The sequence below is a fragment of the Oncorhynchus mykiss genome, chromosome 12 (assembly GCF_013265735.2).
Source record: "Oncorhynchus mykiss isolate Arlee chromosome 12, USDA_OmykA_1.1, whole genome shotgun sequence".
NCBI lineage: Eukaryota > Metazoa > Chordata > Actinopteri > Salmoniformes > Salmonidae > Oncorhynchus > Oncorhynchus mykiss.
This window is the reverse complement of record NC_048576.1, coordinates 11,597,518-11,616,602: the sequence shown is the minus strand read 5'-3', so window position 1 is coordinate 11,616,602 and position 19,085 is coordinate 11,597,518. Positions and strand designations below refer to the sequence as shown.

Below are 19,085 nucleotides of genomic sequence, written 5' to 3'. Positions count from 1 at the left end.
AGTGTCGAGGGGATTTAGTTCACCCCTGGATTCTGCATGTGAAACTAATGCCATACATACAAAATGGTGCAGGTTATAACAGAACAGGGAATATCCTGGTGGCATCATGAAAGATGGAGCGTTCCCTGGTGGACTAACATTTTATTACACTTGTCAATCCCCCAATAGCGTTGTTTTATAACATGACTAGGAATGCGTTCGTATTCTCTACCTTTCTCCAGAAGTGTAAGCATGGCTGGTGGGTATTTCCACCATATTCCTCACACCAGTCCATTGCTTTTAAATCCATAAAGGGGAGTGTACGAGTGCAAAGGGTAGAGAATAGGAGTGCAGACAGCCCTAGAATCCATAACGCACCCCTGAATTCAATCAATTGCAGATCAGGGATAATAGCATTGCTAGTCCTCTGACAATATTTACGCGTACTGTATCTGAGCTGAAAACAGTTTATCCAGTCACAACTCGGCAATCTGTTCCTCCTGTATCTTTACTTCGCAGAAATACTGACACATCAGTAACTAGCGTACTACCCTGATGGTAAATGTCTAAAATGAGAACCTGTGCGTCCTTGCCCCGAGGCATGGCTACAGACTGGCCACCACAGGCGTCTTCAACAGTGCGCCATGTAAAACAGGCCACATACGGTGTCATGATGAGACTTGCATTTTTCTTAATTTTATTGTCACAGAAGCACAATAGGTACCACTATGCAAGATGCACATCAAACTTATAAACAATTTTGAATTTAAAATAAAAATAAGTTCAAAGGAATGCTAGTCCAAATATCCCATCAGACATCACAACACATGTATCCAAACGATGCTCTACAATAATGTTCAGGTATCAAGACAGAAAAGCAAAAGCACTTTGGATCCCCCCCCCCCTTTTTTTTAAGCTTTGTACCAATTCACCCATCATATTACATATTTATCACAAATGCACCCAAACCAGTCACACAAAACAGCATTCACCTGTGCTCTCCAACACACACTTCTAGTCTAAAGAGCTATTATCCAGCCATGAAGTACCAATATCGGGGCAGTTTTTGCTCAAAAGTAATGTTTACACACATCATTACAACATTTTCAGAAGATCGAGTGCCTCTATATCTAAACAATTGTCAGATTAAAAGGTGGGGCTGACGTTTTTTTGTTTTAATCTTAACCAATGAAATAAAAAGATTATATTGAATATAGCCAAATAAATAAAAGCGTATGCTCTTATTTCAATGACTAAGGTATATCTTAGCCAATCAAATTAAAAGTTGGAGTACCCAAGTGTAATTCTGACAACCTGTTTTTGTACATTTAAGAAATAACGACGAGTCCTCCATCTTTTTAGCAACAAGAATAAAGAACAAAAAATAGCAATAGACAATTGATTGATGACAACAAAATTGCAATATTCTCAAAGTCCTTAAAAAACATGGTTCCCTCTGAAGTGTTGAACAAAATACCAACGAAACCGAACTGAAGAATTTAACAAATATCAGCCGAGCTGTGAAACTAGGGGATACACATCCTAATCATCCGCTTCCTTTGACACAAAGCATGGAAGGCTGTAAGCACTTGGGTCAGGTGGTCGATTGGCTGGGGTACAGGAGAGGGTAGGGCATTGGGTAGGGGGCAGGGGTTAGCCTGGATCCAAACTGAAATTGCTCCCTTTCACAACTGCTTCACTTCACAATTGTGGTCATCAGTCTGGCTTTCAGACTTCAGTCTGACTGAACCATCTCTTCATTGAAACTGTTAGTGAGACAATAGCGAAAACGGCAGTTTTCATTATTTGGGATGCAGGCTAGGCATGGCTCTTCCAGAAAGCAGGATCAACGTGTTACTTAGACATCCAACTGTCATAACTAAATATTATGAATTCATTTAATCATTCCTAGAAATATAGACTTTGTATGACTGACTTGACAACCAACAAACCCATTATTGAAGTTAAACTTCTTTTTTTAAATCAAGAGATTTGACTGCTTATCAAAAGTTAACTGGCTAATATGATGATTCTGCTTCCTGGAACACCCCACAGGGGTCAGAGCTAATCCTCGTCGGAGGAAGAGTCCCTGTCGAAGTTGTAGGCCATGAAGAAAACGTCAGGTCGAGGTGGGACAACGGCATGGCCCGGTTTCACTATCTCAAAGCCCAGAAAGCTGAATGTGCGCACAAGTTTAGCTGTGGAGAGAAACACAATAGAAATAACAAAACAACATGACCTTTGTTAATATAATTGTTGGACTCACTTGACGTATTCCTTTTAGCTCCTAGTGAGCAAACGATCTACCAAACAGTGTTTGGAAAAGAAAAAAAATCCACAGTTGGGATGTGCTTCTCTATTGAAACTGTGGGTTTGGTGTAGGAATACGTTTTAAAATAGGACTGTTATACGTACCACGATGCTTCTCTATTGAAACTGTGGGTTTGGTGTAGGAATACGTTTTAAAATAGGACTGTTATACGTACCACGATGCTTCTCTATTGAAACTGTGGGTTTGGTGTAGGAATACGTTTTAAAATAGGACTGTTATACGTACCACTATGCTTCTCTATTGAAACTGTGGGTTTGGTGTAGGAATACGTTTTAAAATAGGACTGTTATACGTACCACGATGCTTCTCTATTGAAACTGTGGGTTTGGTGTAGGAATACGTTTTAAAATAGGACAGTTATACGTACCACGATGCTTCTCTATTGAAACTGTGGGTTTGGTGTAGGAATACGTTTTAAAATAGGACAGTTATACGTACCACGATCATCTCTGTTCTTGTAAAAGCAGACGAACACGCGGAAAACTTTAAGATCTTCTTCTGCATACTCCAGGAGAGCCGCAAAACTGTTGAGACAGAGAGCGAGAGACAGAGAGAGAGCGAGAGACAGAGAGAGAGCGAGAGACAGAGAGAGAGCGAGAGACAGAGAGCGAGAGACAGAGAGAGAGCGAGAGACAGAGAGAGAGCGAGAGACAGAGAGAGAGCGAGAGACAGAGAGAGAGCGAGAGACAGAGAGAGAGCGAGAGACAGAGAGAGAGCGAGAGACAGAGAGAGCAAGAGACAGAGAGAGCAAGAGACAGAGAGAGCAAGAGACAGAGAGAGCAAGAGACAGAGAGAGCAAGAGACAGAGAGAGCAAGAGACAGAGAGAGCAAGAGAGAGCGAGAGAGATTAACTTGGATGACAGACTAAACACCAATTCTAAAGATCTACACCGCCTCTCCCTCAGCCACACATGGTCCTCTCCTCGGAAGCGGGTTCCAAAGGTATCAGCGTTTCCATTAGCTGGTAACAGCAGGATAAATACATTTGACACCAACCGGCCAATTGTCCGGGAGAAAGAAGGGAAAAACACATTGTGATTGATGGATTTTACATTTGACTGGTCATGCTTATCGGTCTATAGGTTCATTTGCATAATTTAGTGGAATTAAATTGGCGTGTGTACTGTATATTCGCACATCATACAGCTAGAGCCTTAGAGCGGAAAATCTGTCAACCAGCGCAGCATCTCAAACTGCAACGTCACGTTGCAATGAGCCGAAGGCACTTTGAAAAATATATTTACTTCATTGTTTGAAACCTGAATGTTTCAATACATATGAGGCACATCTTCTCTTGCTTCAAAGTTGCCTATTAGATCTCCTCCCCTAAATTTCAAACTGATATTTTCATCTCTGTCACATGAACCCGCTTGCATGTGCAGTGCCCTTTAGACAACAGTGTTTTCCTGCTAACTGCATTATGGAACGAGCATTTGTGCGTAGCCTACTGCCTTGTGGACTTATGTGAAGAAATAGTTGATCAACATTTTAAGATCAACGTTCTGATCTGTTGCATCAGACTCATTGTTTTTTTTAATGTTTATTTTGAATGTTTATGTAGCTTAGGCCAACTGGTTCTATGAATTAGGGATCCATATTCACACAACTGTCCCAGAGTCTGTTTTAAATAGGATATTTTTTATTGATAAGCTGACCAATAGAATAGGTCAACTTTTTAACTATGGGGGATAGTAGATTGACAGGCTAGTGATTTAGCTTGTTTGTTACTCATCTTATCTGAGGAAAAGTAAATGTGGACAGTTCTTTGAACATCTTCAGAGTGCACATCAGAATTCGGTAAGAAGTACCGCGTATCGTTGCATTCTCGACTTGTATGTTCTGTTAATATAAATGACCATAATGTAAATCTGATTTCTGTCATTCTGAGCAGCGTGGGTGGACACCTTAATCAGGTTACGCACCCAATGCATATGGGCCCCATAAACTCACCTCTCCTTGCTGCCCTCGGGGAGGGGGTCTATGGGTATCTCCACATACAGAGCATTCCCACTCAGCACCGCGTCCCAGTTGATCACCCTGGAAACAGTGAGGCGGCTCTGGAAGTGGAGTATCCCGGGGCGACCGTTCCCCGCCGGCTCCGCTGTCACCGTCAAGTTCTGGAAAACCAAAATGGAAGGAAACAGAAGGAACGTTAATGATTAAAGACAACTTCATGGTTGTGTTCACTAGAGCACACCGTTTCAATAGAAAGGGAATAGCTGTGTTGTTATTGGACAAGTTCAGGCAGGACCTCACGGTTTTGAATGTATTATTTTTTATTATACTGGCTGAGTCACCATTGAGACCAGGGAGCCCTGTGACCGTGAACATACAATAAATTATAGACACGACGAATCAAAACAAACATATCACCTCCCTTAAACTCAATCTAAACTGTCCAAATGAGGCCAGTGAGTCTAATTTCAAGGTGGCCCGAAGGCTATTCCTTGAGATGGGGGCATAATAACTCAAATCAGTGGAGAACCGCGGGATCCCCAGAACCAGCCAGTCCAGAGACTGGGGGTATTAGCTGGAGGTCTCACAGGTCTCCACTGACCCGGGGAGAAATTATTTCCATTTTTATGCCCTCAGCTCATGTAATAGCCTTTCAAGAAGGGCTTGGTAATCAACCAAATAATGAATGAATCATAGTCAGTAGAGGGTGACGGGATCTTTCCTATACAGTACCAGTACGCGACTGTCATTTGTAGTCTGTCGGTCAACCTGCACACAGCAATAGGACATGGTAGTAGCAGAGAGAGTGAGCCTGCATGTCTGTCAACAATATCAGCCTTGTGTTGTACAGACTCCCCTATTATTTCACACAGATAGCTAACAGAGCCATCACATGACAGGATGTGGTCATGGCATCACCATGAAAACAAGAGTTTCTCTCTCATTCCTTCCTGAAATGTCAGGTTGTTTTGAACACTGAGTGAATGACAACGACCTGTGTGTAATTGTTGCCTGTTTTGTTTTGTTGTGTATGTGTTCCAAAATGCCACCCTATTCCCTATATACGGCTCTAGTCAAAAGTAGTGCACTCTAAACCCTTCCCAAAAAAGATTGCAGTCAGAGTGCAGTAGTGTAAACTTATGTGATAACCCACAATGAAAGCTACGCACTAGATAACAGGATATGTAACAATAAAACCTGGAGAATAGAGGCGTTAACAAAACACAGAGAAGTGAAACTACCAGCTGTTTACTACCCCTCCCCCAAGGACCAAGTAGCCTATTCAAGACATTAGAATATAGTACGACGATCACATACTAGCTATAGGTCCTGTTTATGTCATTCAGAGTACATATATGAGACTACAAACTTAGGGTGGCAGGTAGCCTAGTGGGTAAGAGCATTGGGCCAGTAACCGAATGGGCGCTGGTTCGAATCCCTGAGCCGACTAGGGGGGGGAGGGGGGAGAAAAATCTGTTGATGCGCCCTTGAGCAAGACACTTAACCCTAGTGGCTCCTGTAAGTGGCTCTGTATAAGAGTGTCTGCTAAATGACTAACACGTAAATGTAAAATGGAATAAGTTGGCACCTGAAAATATAACCTCCCAACAATATTTATTTCTAGTATGTGACGAGTGTGCTTGATGCATTATGTATTTAACAAGCAGGTCGTATATGTGAGGGTTGATGTACTCACGGAGTCGAACGGCCGAGATGAAGAAGTGTGATCCCGTTGACCATTACCTCGCCCACCTGGGATCTTCAGGGGTGGGAGAGGGGCATCAGGAGCACCACAGAGGCCCCGGACCACGGGAACTACTACAGTGCAGGGAAAGACTGGCCACACACAGACAGACACAGAGACAGACACAGAGACAGAGACAGAGACAGAGACAGAGACAGAGACAGAGACAGAGAGAGAGAGAGAGAGAGAGAGAGAGAGAGAGAGAGAGAGAGAGAGAGAGAGAGAGAGAGAGAGAGAGAGAGAGAGAGAGAGAGAGAGAGAGAGAGAGAGAGAGAGAGAGGTTAGGCCCACGGATACTACTTCAGCAGGGACAGGCTAGAAGGGATGAGGGAGAAACAGAGGTTTGTTTACGCTAACTTTCACATTTCATTGTCACCGGTTCTCCGTTGTATTTCTAAACCCAGAGGAAGCAGAGCCTAAAGAAACCCATTCCTGTATGTTTCTAGGCTAAACACAACAACGTAGGAGGTGGGGCTGGTTTTCCTCACGCTCTTATTACTATCCTATCCTGCAATTTAGTTTACTTTATTGTCCCCCGCGATGAAATCAAGGACGGGACTGTGGATCGGTCTCGGTCCATCCGTTAGTCACACGCCATATCTCAGAAAAGCACTGGCTCGATTTTCACAAAACGTAGGTGAATGACGAGTCTTGCCATTTACAAAATTACACTGATTGGCCAAAGATGGGAGCTATAGTAATTAACTGAAATTTGTGAGTCACAACAGAGAGGAAGAAGAGAAGCAAGAGGGATTACTGGCCCCAAAATCTGTCTTCTCCTGCAGGTGGCGTTTTTTCCTTTGGCACGACATGGAGTGGATTAGCTGAAGGGACTGGTACCCACAATAAATGCCTTTCATTTTTGAAGATCTTTATTCTCATTATTATATAGCGGTCACTTGAGTATCTGGTTAATATAATGGATACGATAACTCAAATGTTAGTCATACGCAATTGGCCCAAGGGGGCGGGCGCTGCATCACCTTTGGAGGACGCCATGTTTACTCTCGCTTTGTTAGCAACTGACAAAGTGCTCCATTGTGGCACATGTATTGGTGTAAATAAACCTGGACCTACCTGTGGTTTAATTAGTGATGTGGTTTAAAAACCGTTTCAATACAACAATAGGACTTCCAAAACGTATGGGATTCTTACACTTGTGTTGCCGAGTGTATTTATTTAGTGCAACAGGCTGCCTAGCTAACAGGACAGGAGTGGATTAGTAGGACAGGCTAAGGGACAGCCAGGGATGCTGGAGTGGGTGTCTGAAAACAATGATGTGCGCTACAAAGCTCTCACTGCAGTGAGATGGGCCAGTAAAGTGGATGCAATACACAGCTTGTGTGATTTTAAACCTCCCATGAAAAACGTACTATGTTTTTTTGTATGTGTTATAGCATCAGCTCTTCCTTCATAATTGTGATCAGAATCTGGGCATTAGTAAGCACATAATATCATGGCACAATAGGGCCAGGTTTCCTGTTAAAACGGAAGATATTCATCCAAGGCAAAACAAGATCCACAAACACATCCGCCATCATATGTCAGTAAACGTAAATTCATTGGTCAACGCAACAGCGGGTTGCAGAATCCCCTTCAGGGAACATCTGATGAGGCTGAATTGAATCTCGACAGGAAGGCATCACAATGAGGAAAAAACGTGCACAATCTAAACTACGCCGCTACCGGATTACCTATGATTAAAACTATATGACCCTAAAACCTGACAATGATCGCTAGAAGTCAAAAAATATAACCTACTACATGGAATAATGAATTCATCCCATGTAGATATTTAATTGTTTCATAAGGGTTGGTAGCCAGTAGATCCGACCGGCTTACTTACAGCTGCACTAGGGTCAGACAGGATTCCTTTTTGGAAGACACAGAGGAGCCAGCACGAGATACGGCTCAGAAAACATACATCAATCCGGGGATGAGAAATTTGTTGTAATCCAAAGTGTCCCATTAATCCAAATATTACACAGAAGATTGAATGGAAAACTGCCCTTTTCATCCTCATGCTGGGTAGCAGAAGTCACGGCAGTCATTTTGGAATGGCAGTGTAAGCCACTCAGCTCTGACATGCCATTCCATTACAGCTGCTGTGGCTACTGCTAGCTAGCATGAGGACGAAAGCATTCAATCTTATCGGTGTAACAGTTGGGATAAATGGAACAATTCGGAGTACACCACATTTCTCATCCCCGGGTTGAGGTAGGTTTTCCGAGGCATACATTACATGACCAAAAGTATGTGGACACCTGGTCGTCGAACATCTCATTCCAAAATTACAGGCATTAATGTGGAGTTGATCCCCCTTTGCTGCAGTAACAGCCTCCACTCTTCTGGGAAGGTTTTCCACTAGATGTTGGATCATTGCTGCGGGGACTTGCTTCCATTCAGCCACATGAGCTATAGTGAGGTTGGGCACTGATGTTGTGCGATTAGGCCTGGCTCACAGTCGGCATACCAAAGGCGTTTGATGGGGTTGAGGTCAGGCCTCTGTGCAGGCCAGTCAAGTTCTTCCACACAGATCTCAACAAACAATTTCTTTATGGACCTCGTTTTGTGCATGGGGGACTAGTCATGCTGAAAGAGAAAAGGGCCTTCCCCAAACTGTTCCCACAAAATTGGAAGCACCGAATCGTTTAGAATGTCATGGTATGCTGTAACATTAAGATTTCCCTTCAATGGGATTAAGGGGCCTAGCACAAACCATGAAAAACAGCCCCAGATCATTTTGCCTCCTCTGCCAAACTTATTTAACTAGGCAAGGCAGTTAAAGAACAAATTCTAATTTACAATGACGGCCTACCACAGCCAAACCCTAACGACACTGGGCCTATTGTGCGGTTCCATTCTGTGAGCTTGTGTGGCCTACCACTTCGCGGCTGAGCCATTGTTGCTCCTGGAAGTTTCCACTTCACCATAACTTACAATTGACCGGGGCAGCTCTAGCAGGGCAGAAACTTGACAAACTGACTTTTTGGAAAGGTAGCATCCTATGAAGGTGCTTCTTTGAAAGTGACAGATCTTCAGTGAGGCCATTCTACTGCCAATGTTTGTGTATGGAGATTGCATGGCTGTGTGCTTGATTTTATTCACCTGTTAGCAACGGGTGTGGCTGCAATAGCTGAATCCACTCATTTGAAGGGGTGTCCACATGTGTGTGTATATATAGTCTCTCTCGGGGGCTACTTGGTGTTTCAATCTAAACCGGAAGGAAGCCTGTCAGACCCTAATCCAGCTGTAAGCAAGGGGGTCAGATAAACTCCAACTCAACAATACTGAGACATTATGATGCCCAGCAATTACAATAATGTTGTATCATTTTGAGGGAAGAATAGTATAATGACGTAATGTTAATGTAAATGTCTTTGTGATGTCAAGATGGAGAAACGAATATTGTTGCGTCACTGAGGCCTTATTAAATAATCAAAAGTGTGATGTGATTAAAGATAAACGCAACTATCATGGATGCAGATTCCCCACATTACAATGGAAAGGGAAATGTTTTTCTTCTGTTTTTGAAGTTCATCGGTGAAACGACGAACCATTCTAAATGGGTTTCATTTGTGCCCTGTTAACTCATACACCAGCCAACTAGCTACCTGACTATGTTAATGCTATAGCTACTAACGTTATGCTTTCAGGTGGAAAGAGTTAGCCTAGGTACTATGCCAACGTCAACAATCTAACGTTAACTCATCTTATATAGCTATAAACGAGGCGTCATTGGCAACCATTGAAACATAGAAAACCCTAAACCATGTATTTATATTACGTAGCTAAGCTAGTTTAGCACCATACGAAGGAAGAAGACTAACTTGAAACAATTTAATTATTTCCCAATTAATTCTGGATATTTTTCATAGATTACTTCGTTAACCAGTTGTGGGTATTTTGTGACATAGTAAATTAAATCCCAGTTTATATTCGTAGCTACTTCCTCGTCACTGAAAACAATTGCTAGCTACCATCCCCCACTTGACTTTGCTGTCTGTCTCCACTTACTTGCCAATCATGTCACAAATACTATTACTTAAATCCGCCATGGTAGTAAAGCACTGTGGTTTTCCTTCTTTCTCGCGAGCAAAGCAATGACTGTTTAAGATCCGCTGGAGGTTGGATTTTACCATCCGGCCTCGGGTAGAGACACGACGGGCTTCTGACTGCTCACTGCAATGGTCGGCTGAGTAATAAAGCCCGATCGGTGCTGAACTCAAGCTAAATGAGCCCCGAGCTACGTAGAGGGAAACAAGCGATACGTAGCTAGAGGTGAAGATAGCTTCGTGGGGGCGTCTTCTGTGCAAGTGGAAAAGTACCAAAGCCAGCAAACTAACAACAAAGACAGACAGTAGGTCTGATGTTTGTGACCAAGGTAAGAAATGTTGAATCTGAAGCCCCCATGCAACATTATAATGCAAGTTTAAGTTACATTTCATTGAAATGTACTGAATTATTAAGAGGTCTGTAGAGACGTGAATAAAGGAATACAGTGGGAATTAAATGGGTTAATTAATAAAGCCCGTATTCATATTATTGCCTATTTAAACTTTAGTACGGTACATATTTGTGTAGGTTTACACATTTTTACTCTAGCCTCCCCTGCAATATAAAATACCACTTTCACTTTGTCATAAAAACATGTCTCCATGAACCCAGTGAACTGCAGAGACTGCAATAGGGTACATGCACGTTCCTGCCAAGCAGGTTTATCTTTTTGGGATGAGGATATAGCATTGGCTTGTTTACCTGGCTATAAATGCCACTGTCTGTCTGTCTGGTGGGTAAGCTTTAGCTTTAAGGAGTATCTATTTATCTTGAATGCTATTACCAGGGACAAAGTAAGGAATGTCCTAAATGGCTCCCAATTCCCTAGGCGCCTTTTGGATTGGAATTTAGCACAAGATGAACCCAGTGACCTTTTACCATGGAGTTAAACATAACTTTAATACATAACTCTGTTGAATGGTGACAAAGCAACTGGCTGGACCTTATACAAATTGCCACATCTAATCTGGATTATGATGTATAGTACCGGTAGACAGTCTTGTATTGGAATGTGAAGCCTATTGAGAGAAATTTAGGCTGATTTGTTTCCTTGAATTGTCTATAGCCCCCCCCCCAATTAAAAATGCCAGACTATTATTGTAATTATAGGTGGGCTCCTGAGTGGCGCACTGCATCTCAGTGTCACTACAGACCCTGGTTTGATTCCAGGTTGTATCACAACTGGCCACGATTGGGAGTCCCATAGGGTGGCACACAATTTGCCCAGCGTCGTTCGGGTTAGGGTTTGGCCACGGTAGGCCGTCATTGTAAATAATAATTTGTTCTTAACTGACTTGCCTGGTTAGATAAAGGTTAAATAAAAAAATGAACCAAATGGTACCCCATTCCCTATATAGTGCACTAGTTTTGACCAGAAACTTTTGGATAGAGTGCACTATTAATGGAATAGTTTGCCATTTCGGACGCTGACATGACATGCTACAGTTTATAATCATCTCAGCTCTAATACTTGGGGGCCCTGCTGAGATGTTGAGCAAGTCAGCTGCTTGCGGTCATTTAACTGCTGTAGAGCCTACATGTAACACGTCATGTTAACCACTAGGTGTCAGCCTTGCATCACAAACACCTGTATCAGGCTTGACGTGTTCTGGCCACATTAATTGTCATGTCAGTTATGTTCTATGAAGCCATTTGTTTTATATTTGAGCAATGGATTACACTGTCACTCAAAACCAGCCATAATAGGATCCCCTACAGACATCTCAGAGGCTGGCTGAAGTGGTAAACCACTGTCTCTCTATCTCAGTGTGGCTTCGCTTATTGTCAAAATAGACTCAGTGAAGTGGAGAGAGGGGGCAGAGGGCTAGTACAGGCTTGCTTTGGTTTTCAGCTGTGTAACTACTCCAAAAATCCCTCTGTAAAAACTCTGTACTGCAGTTGAACATTTCCCATAGTTTAAGGTATTTAGACTACTGAGAAGGAATCATAATTAAGTACATAGAAAATTGGGTTTGGAACATTCTACTTATTGCCCAATCTGGCTTTGTTTTGCATAGTTATGTTCCTCAGTGCAGATACAATATGGTCTGATCTGTTAATTATACATTCAGACCTCAGGATATCTCATGGAGAAATTTAAAGTGAATTGAATCGTAACAGAGGGTTGGTTTGAGGTAATGCTAATCTACATATCAATCTAATCATGTACATCTCTTTGTCAGTTTGACTGCTATTTGAACCACTCACTTTAACTGGGACATTTGAATTATTCCTTTGTCCTACTGGTTAATAGAATGGTTAAAGAGAACTATTCTGTAGAACTCTGGTATTTGCTGTGGAATGAGCCTCATGACCTGTGCTCATCGGAGAAACAAAAGAAGAGGGGAGCATTCAGTGTAGCTGCTGTCACTGGGGGGGGGGGGGGGGGGGGGGGGGGGGGTTGTCTGGGGCACTCCACTCACTCACACCCCCCAACAGTGTTGTCTGTGGTACTCTGAGTTCCTGCTCCCCCAGACATGTAATTCCATTGGTCAGTGCACCATAGCAACACATTCCACCTATGACAAAGGAGCTCTGTGTTTTTGAGAGTGATATGAAGCAGAAAGCAACGGAGGATTGAAAGGCACACACACGCTCGGTGTGTGTATTTGTTCCGAGACCCAAAACCTCCAGACTAATGTTCATCCCATTTCTGCTTCAAGTTCCTGTGCCCAAATCACTAAGGACTTAATGGTCCAAACAGTCGGTAAGAAGGCGTGACAGCACCTCTTCCCCACACACACACAAACAGTCGCTAAGAAGGCGTGTTCAGCACCTCTTCCCCACACACACGCAAACAGTCGCTAAGAAGGTGTGACCGCACCTCTTCCCCCTCAGGATGTTAAAAAGATTTGGCATATGCCCTCAGATCCTCAAATAATTCTACAGCTGCACCACTGAGAGCATCTTGACTGACTGCATCACTGCTTGGTATGGCAATAGCACCGCCCCTCGATCGCATGGCGCTACAGAGGGCGGTGCGGTCAGCCCAGACCATCTCTGGGGCTGAGTTCCCTGCTATTCAGGACCTCTATATCAGGCGGTGTAAAATTATTTGACTCCAGTCACCCAAGCCATAGACTGTTCTCTCTGCTGCTGCACAGCAAGTGGTACCAGTGCATCAAGTCTGACACCAACAGGCTCCTGAACAGTTTCTATCCCAAAGCCATAAGACTGCTAAATGGCTAACAAAATGGCTACACAGCCTACCTGCACTGATCCTTCGATTTTATTTTTGTACTGTCTCTATGCACATTCTACACACACACACACACACACACACACACACACACACACACAATCATCATATATGCTGCTGCTACTCCGTTTATCATATATCCTGATGCCTAGTCACCTTACCCCTATACATATATAACCCTACCATTCCAGTATCCCTGCACATTGTAAATATGGTACTGGAACTGACCCTGTATATAGCTTACTTACTTTCTCGTGTTCTTATTTCTAGTTCCTGTATTTGTTCTACTTAATTTTGTAATATGTTTTAATAGTACTGTTAGCATTGTTAGGAAAGAGCAGGCAAGAAAGGCATTTCACTGTACTAATGCACGTAACAAAAACATAACATGAGCTCTCCCACTCCAGGGTCAGATTGCAGTGACCTTCCATGGAGTGAACTTGACTGGAATGTAAATAGCTAGACAGTAACCCCAGACAGACCTGTATTCCATCTGTAAAACTCTGTAGCATCTCTCACACTGCGGTACTGGGTTATAATTAGCTTTAAGCCAAGGACGAGACAGACAGGAATTTGATTTTGCAATGTGCTGCTGTGAACAATATCGAAAAGGCAGAAACAGGGAGACATTTATTTGTTCCATTGAACATTGACACCACAATGAAGGCATTTCATTTGCACAGAGTGCGCTGGTCCTCAAATGGTTTGTATGATCTCCGAATCTGGTCATTTGTTGTTGTTGTAAAATCCCCCAATTTCACTGAAAGCTCCTCCACATTGTGTAATGTACAAACAGGAATGTTAAACTATGTGGTGATGCTTTCACTGGAACTACTGTTTGGTACCACATTTTACAACATGGGCTTTTACATGTCCTTATGGCTCCCTGACTAAGTGATTCTTCCATCCATTAGCAGATATCTTTAAAAGTGCAAACACCATCTCTCTCTCTCACACACACACACACACACACACACACACACACGACATCCATTGATGCCGTTCACAAGCAAAAGACAGACGGCGCATGGTGTGCATGTGTGAAAACATATTTACAATTTATTGATGAATGCAGGTGAGGCTCACATTAATCAATGTGTTAGTGGTCACAGAGACCAGTATCTTTTCTATTCACATAATGATAACAGCAGTGGAATAGAACAGAATTTGGACTGTTTGCCTGCAGCCCCAGGCTATAATCAATGATTTAGTCTTGGTGAAACAAGAAGAAGTTGAAGCGAGTGCGTTCCAAATGGTACCCTTTTCCCTACACAGGGCTCTGGTGAGGAGTAGTGCACTACCTACACAGGGCTCTGGTGAGGAGTAGTGCACTACCTACACAGGGCTCTGGTGAGGAGTAGTGCACTACCTTATACAGGGCTCTGGTCAGGAGTAGTGCACTACCCTACACAGGGCTCTGGTCAGGAGTAGTGCACTACCCTACACAGGGCTCTGGTCAGGAGTAGTGCACTACCCTACACATGGCTCTGGTCAGGAGTAGTGCACTACCCTACACAGGGCTCTGGTCAGGAGTAGTGCACTACCCTACACAGGGCTCTGGTCAGGAGTAGTGCACTACCCTACACAGGGCTCTGGTCAGGAGTAGTGCACTACCCTACACAGGGCTCTGGTCAGGAGTAGTGCACTACCTACACAGGGCTCTGGTCAGGAGTAGTGCACTACCTACACAGGGCTCTGGTAAGGAGTAGTGCACTACCCTACACAGGGCTCTGGTCAGGAGTAGTGCACTACCCTACACAGGGCTCTGGTCAGGAGTAGTGCACTACCCTACACAGGGCTCTGGTCAGGAGTAGTGCACTACCTACACAGGGCTCTGGTCAGGAGTAGTGCACTACCTACACAGGGCCCTGGTGAGGAGTAGTGCACTACCCTACACAGGGCTCTGGTCAGGAGTAGTGCACTACCCTACACAGGGCTCTGGTCAGGAGTAGTGCACTACCTACACAGGGCTCTGGTCAGGAGTAGTGCACTACCCTACACAGGGCTCTGGTCAGGAGTAGTGCACTACCCTACACAGGGCTCTGGTCAGGAGTAGTGCACTACGAATGGAATTGGGTGCCATTTAGGATGCACAGAAAAACAGAAAGTCCTTACTCCAGTGACTACTATGGGTTAAAACGATTGGATATCATAGATACCTTTTCACTATGGATCTTATCCATTGCAATTATTAAGACCTGCTTGAGGTGGGGCTCGCTATTTGATCTACAACCTCTTTATGTACAAGTTCTGTTCGTCTCCAGACCATTCTGTGAAAATCCAGTTTCACAAATTACAGAGGGAGCATAGGGGTTAAGATTTACAATTAGGTTCTCAGTCACCATAACATGTATATGGAGAAGTAAAGGCACTGTAACAATTGATAATATCAAAAACAACAATTAAAGATGACATTAAAGACATGCTCCGGACTTTGGCAACTAAGAAAGTATGTTTTAAACCTCCCGCTTTGGGCTGGATGTGTCAGTGAGTAGTTCATACAGAATTACTATTTTAACTCAATTAGCCACAAAATCCCAAGTTTGAAAGTGACTTTTCTTGAAGCTGTTTCGGGCCATTTTCCCCACATAGCAATTTGAGTTATAGCCAATGAGTTTCAGCACTCTTGCATTTAAGTGACAGCTAGCAAGAGGCCTGTCCAGCATTATCCAATGAGGTTGCAGGGCAGGCCCAACAGCTCAGTGGACACAGCAGAGAGAGCAATGACGTGGTGCAAATACTGTATCTGCACATATGGTGACAGAGTAAGCCATTTTCAGGGACCACTTTTGGCTCGTGAGCGCTACTTTCTGAACCACTGGCTAAAAGTATACAAAAGTACCGGAGTATCTCTTTAAAAAGGTAAGTATTGGGGTAAGTGGGACCATAGCAGGTGTGGTACTGGCTGTCTTAGTATCGCTTAACTAATGATATGCATACTGTATTTTGTGGCATTAGGCAGTACACGTTTTAGATTGGTTCATGTCACACCATTTCCATGGTTACCATCCCATCTAGGCCAATCAAAACAGCTTTGGTTTCAAGATGGCCACCTTTCTAAACAATACATGTCCTCCTCGTGGATTAACAAGGAAAGATACAACACCAACCACTCTAAACTGAGCTGTAGACAAGGTAACCTTCAGGAACCAGTTCACTCAATTTCAACACACTGGTATGAATGTGTATGCACAATTCAATACACGCCAGTGTCAATGCCTGTGTGTAGCATAAAACCAATGTGTGAAAGCAAATCAAAATTAGCTAGCTGCACAGGCACAATCAAACATTTGTCAAGAGTTGCTGAACACGGATACATGAGGACGAGAGCTCTTGTTTGAAAGGGCAAGTAGTCCTATTGATAAGGACAACATAAAACATTAACACTTGAAACGTCTTGGCAGGTGTGTATACTGACTGTTGTTCATCAATACTAAATAGGTAAGTAAATTGAGGTCTTCCTGCGTTACGTCAATCCTCCATTCCATGCTTAGCTTTCACAGCTGCTGTGTCTGTTGTGGAACAGAGAGTGCTCTGATTCTGGCAAGAGAGACTCCTGTTCTGTTCTGCCCATCGCTGGCCTGCTTGGGCTTTTGGGACGGTTCCTTACCAGCGGGTTTGTGTCTTAGTCCATACAGTAAAGTAAAACAACGGCAGTCTTTAGACATACAGTATAAGTAGAAGCTGAATGGACAGGAAAGTGAGTGATGCCTTGTTACTTTCATGCATTTGAGTGAAGAGCAGACAGGTTCACATTGTGTCACTGTGTATCCTCTGAGACAGATACAGGGGAAACCCAAGGCAGCTCATGGTCTCTACACACTAACACAGTCACCCCCAATCCTTTCAGATCTCCAGGAGTACCTAGGGGCTAGGCATTTGGGGTTGATTTGGGATTCAGACAGTCTGTCCGGTCAGTGTGTCAGTCACTTGAGTGAGTAGAGCAGTTCAGCTGTATGACACAGGGACAGAGGATGAGCAGAGCTGAAGTACTGACAACACAACCAGTCCTCTAACTCTGCGTTCCTCTCTGGCTCCAGAGACCTCTCTGCGAACTTCATCATCAGCAGCGCTCTCTTCACGTCCAACCAGTTGAGGAGGCCCTCGTGGCGGGGCCCTTCCCCGGGGCCCAGCCTGTCCCCCCACTGCTGTTGCTCCATCAGGTCTTTCCGGGGGCCCCACAGCAGGCTCTGCAGCACCCGCTTGGCCTCCTGAATGTGGATGCGTTTAATGGGGTCCGGTTGGAGGAGTAGCCTGGTTAGTCTCTGGAGTCCAGCGGAGTAGAGAGAGACTGGAGGGATGGGCGGCAGGTCCTCACAGCTATAGTCCTGTTCTTTCAGTTTCGGGCTGACCTCAAACGGGTTCGGCTGGTGGAGGAGCTCATAGATTAGAATACCGGTTTGGAACTCGTCGAATTTCCGGTACTGGGCGGCCGAGACGATCTCCGGGGCCAGGCGGGCGTGGTTGCGTTTGAGGCGGGGGTCATTTTGGGCAGAGTCCTCAGTGTTCCGCTGCTTGGCCTTGGCGAAGCTGGAGATGACCAGGCGGGGGAGGTGCTTCTGGTCGTGTGGGGCATTGGGGTTGGCCTGCGGGGGGCGGCGGTGAGGGACCAGGAGGAGGTTCTCCAGACAAAGGTCTCGATGTGTCACCCCATGCTCCTTTAGATGGTCCAGACCGTCACACAGCTGCAGCAGGAGAAAGCAGACCCACCGCTCGTACACCTCCGGCTGGGCCTGTTGGGAAAACAAATACAAATGAGACGCTGGCAGGCAAAAGCAATATTTGCGTCTTTCATTCCATGTCCACAATGGTGAACATCACACCATTCAGTCAACGTTCCACGCTAGGGGCCTTCCTCAAGATAAGATGCAATGAAATGAGATGTTTCAAACGGGCACAATCATACCTGGTGAACGGACGCCCACTCCTTGACAAAGTCTGCCGTAGTCTGCTGTGGCACCTCCCGGGTGATAACCACCACACGCTCCTTGTCCCCCTGCGTGGGGTTGGGACTGGGGGGCAGCGAGGCCTCATCAGCAGGGAGCATGCTCCGGGGCACGCAGGCTATGAAGTGGCCACAGTCCTGCTGGAGGTTGAAGTGGGGAGGGACGGTCTGCTGGACGGACAGGCTGTAGAGGTGACCCTGCTTGGCTTCTGAGGTCTGGCTCTTACAGATCTGCCGAGAGAAGAGGAGAGACACCGTGGTTAGAATAGAAACATGCGTAATCATGTGGAGGAAAATGTCTGCCTGGCTCTTAGATATCTGGAGGGGGAGGGTTAGAGCACAATGTACACAGTGAGGAAATATTTATTCCCTGGTTAAGTAAGAGACTGGAATATTATCCCCACTTGCTGTCAACAAGCTTTAAATCCTTCATTCATTTAGATCTTGTTTTCAATCCAGTAGTAGCAGACAGACAGTAATTCCATAAGTCTACCAGTCTAACTACAAGCAGCCATGAATGAGTTTCACCATGTTTAATACGAGTAAAGCCAAACACTGTGGTTATGTCCCAAATGACACCGTATTCCCTATAAAGTGCACTACTTTTGACCAGTCATACAGGCCCTAGTCAAAGGTAGTGCACTATATTGGGAAGTGTGGCAGCCTGTCCATCTCTCCCACTTTACAAACACAGCTGAGCCCTGATATGACACAGTCTACGTCCCAAACGGCACCCTTTCCCCTACTTAGTGCACTACTTTTGACGGGAGTCCTATAGGTCCTGGTCAAAAGTAGTACACTATAAAATGAATATAGTGATAATGAATATGGTTCATTTGAGACGTAGCCATAGTGATAATGAATATGGTTCCAT

General features: G+C 44.4%; 1 protein-coding gene and 1 pseudogene across 2 annotated transcripts in view; both read right to left on the bottom strand.

Moving 5' to 3' along the window:
• Positions 1-647: 647 nt before the first annotated feature.
• On the bottom strand, positions 648-10,263 carry LOC110536962 (annotated as a pseudogene). The gene is made up of 5 exons (XR_005034860.1): positions 10,029-10,263; positions 5,964-6,103; positions 4,262-4,428; positions 2,750-2,835; positions 648-2,177 (listed from the first exon to the last, which is right to left on the bottom strand). The product of XR_005034860.1 is annotated as an ornithine decarboxylase antizyme 2-like (transcript).
• Positions 10,264-15,209: 4,946 nt separating this feature from the next.
• Positions 15,210-19,085, bottom strand: part of LOC110536961 (inactive tyrosine-protein kinase PRAG1) — a 33,026-nt gene continuing 29,150 nt past the window's right edge. The window contains exons 6-7 of the mRNA XM_021622645.2: positions 18,173-18,442; positions 15,210-17,999 (exon numbers count right to left, since the gene is read on the bottom strand). Coding sequence (XP_021478320.2) covers positions 17,193-17,999; positions 18,173-18,442 — 1,077 coding nt within the window. The 3' untranslated portion in view covers positions 15,210-17,192. The remainder of the gene's footprint in view (positions 18,000-18,172; positions 18,443-19,085) is intronic.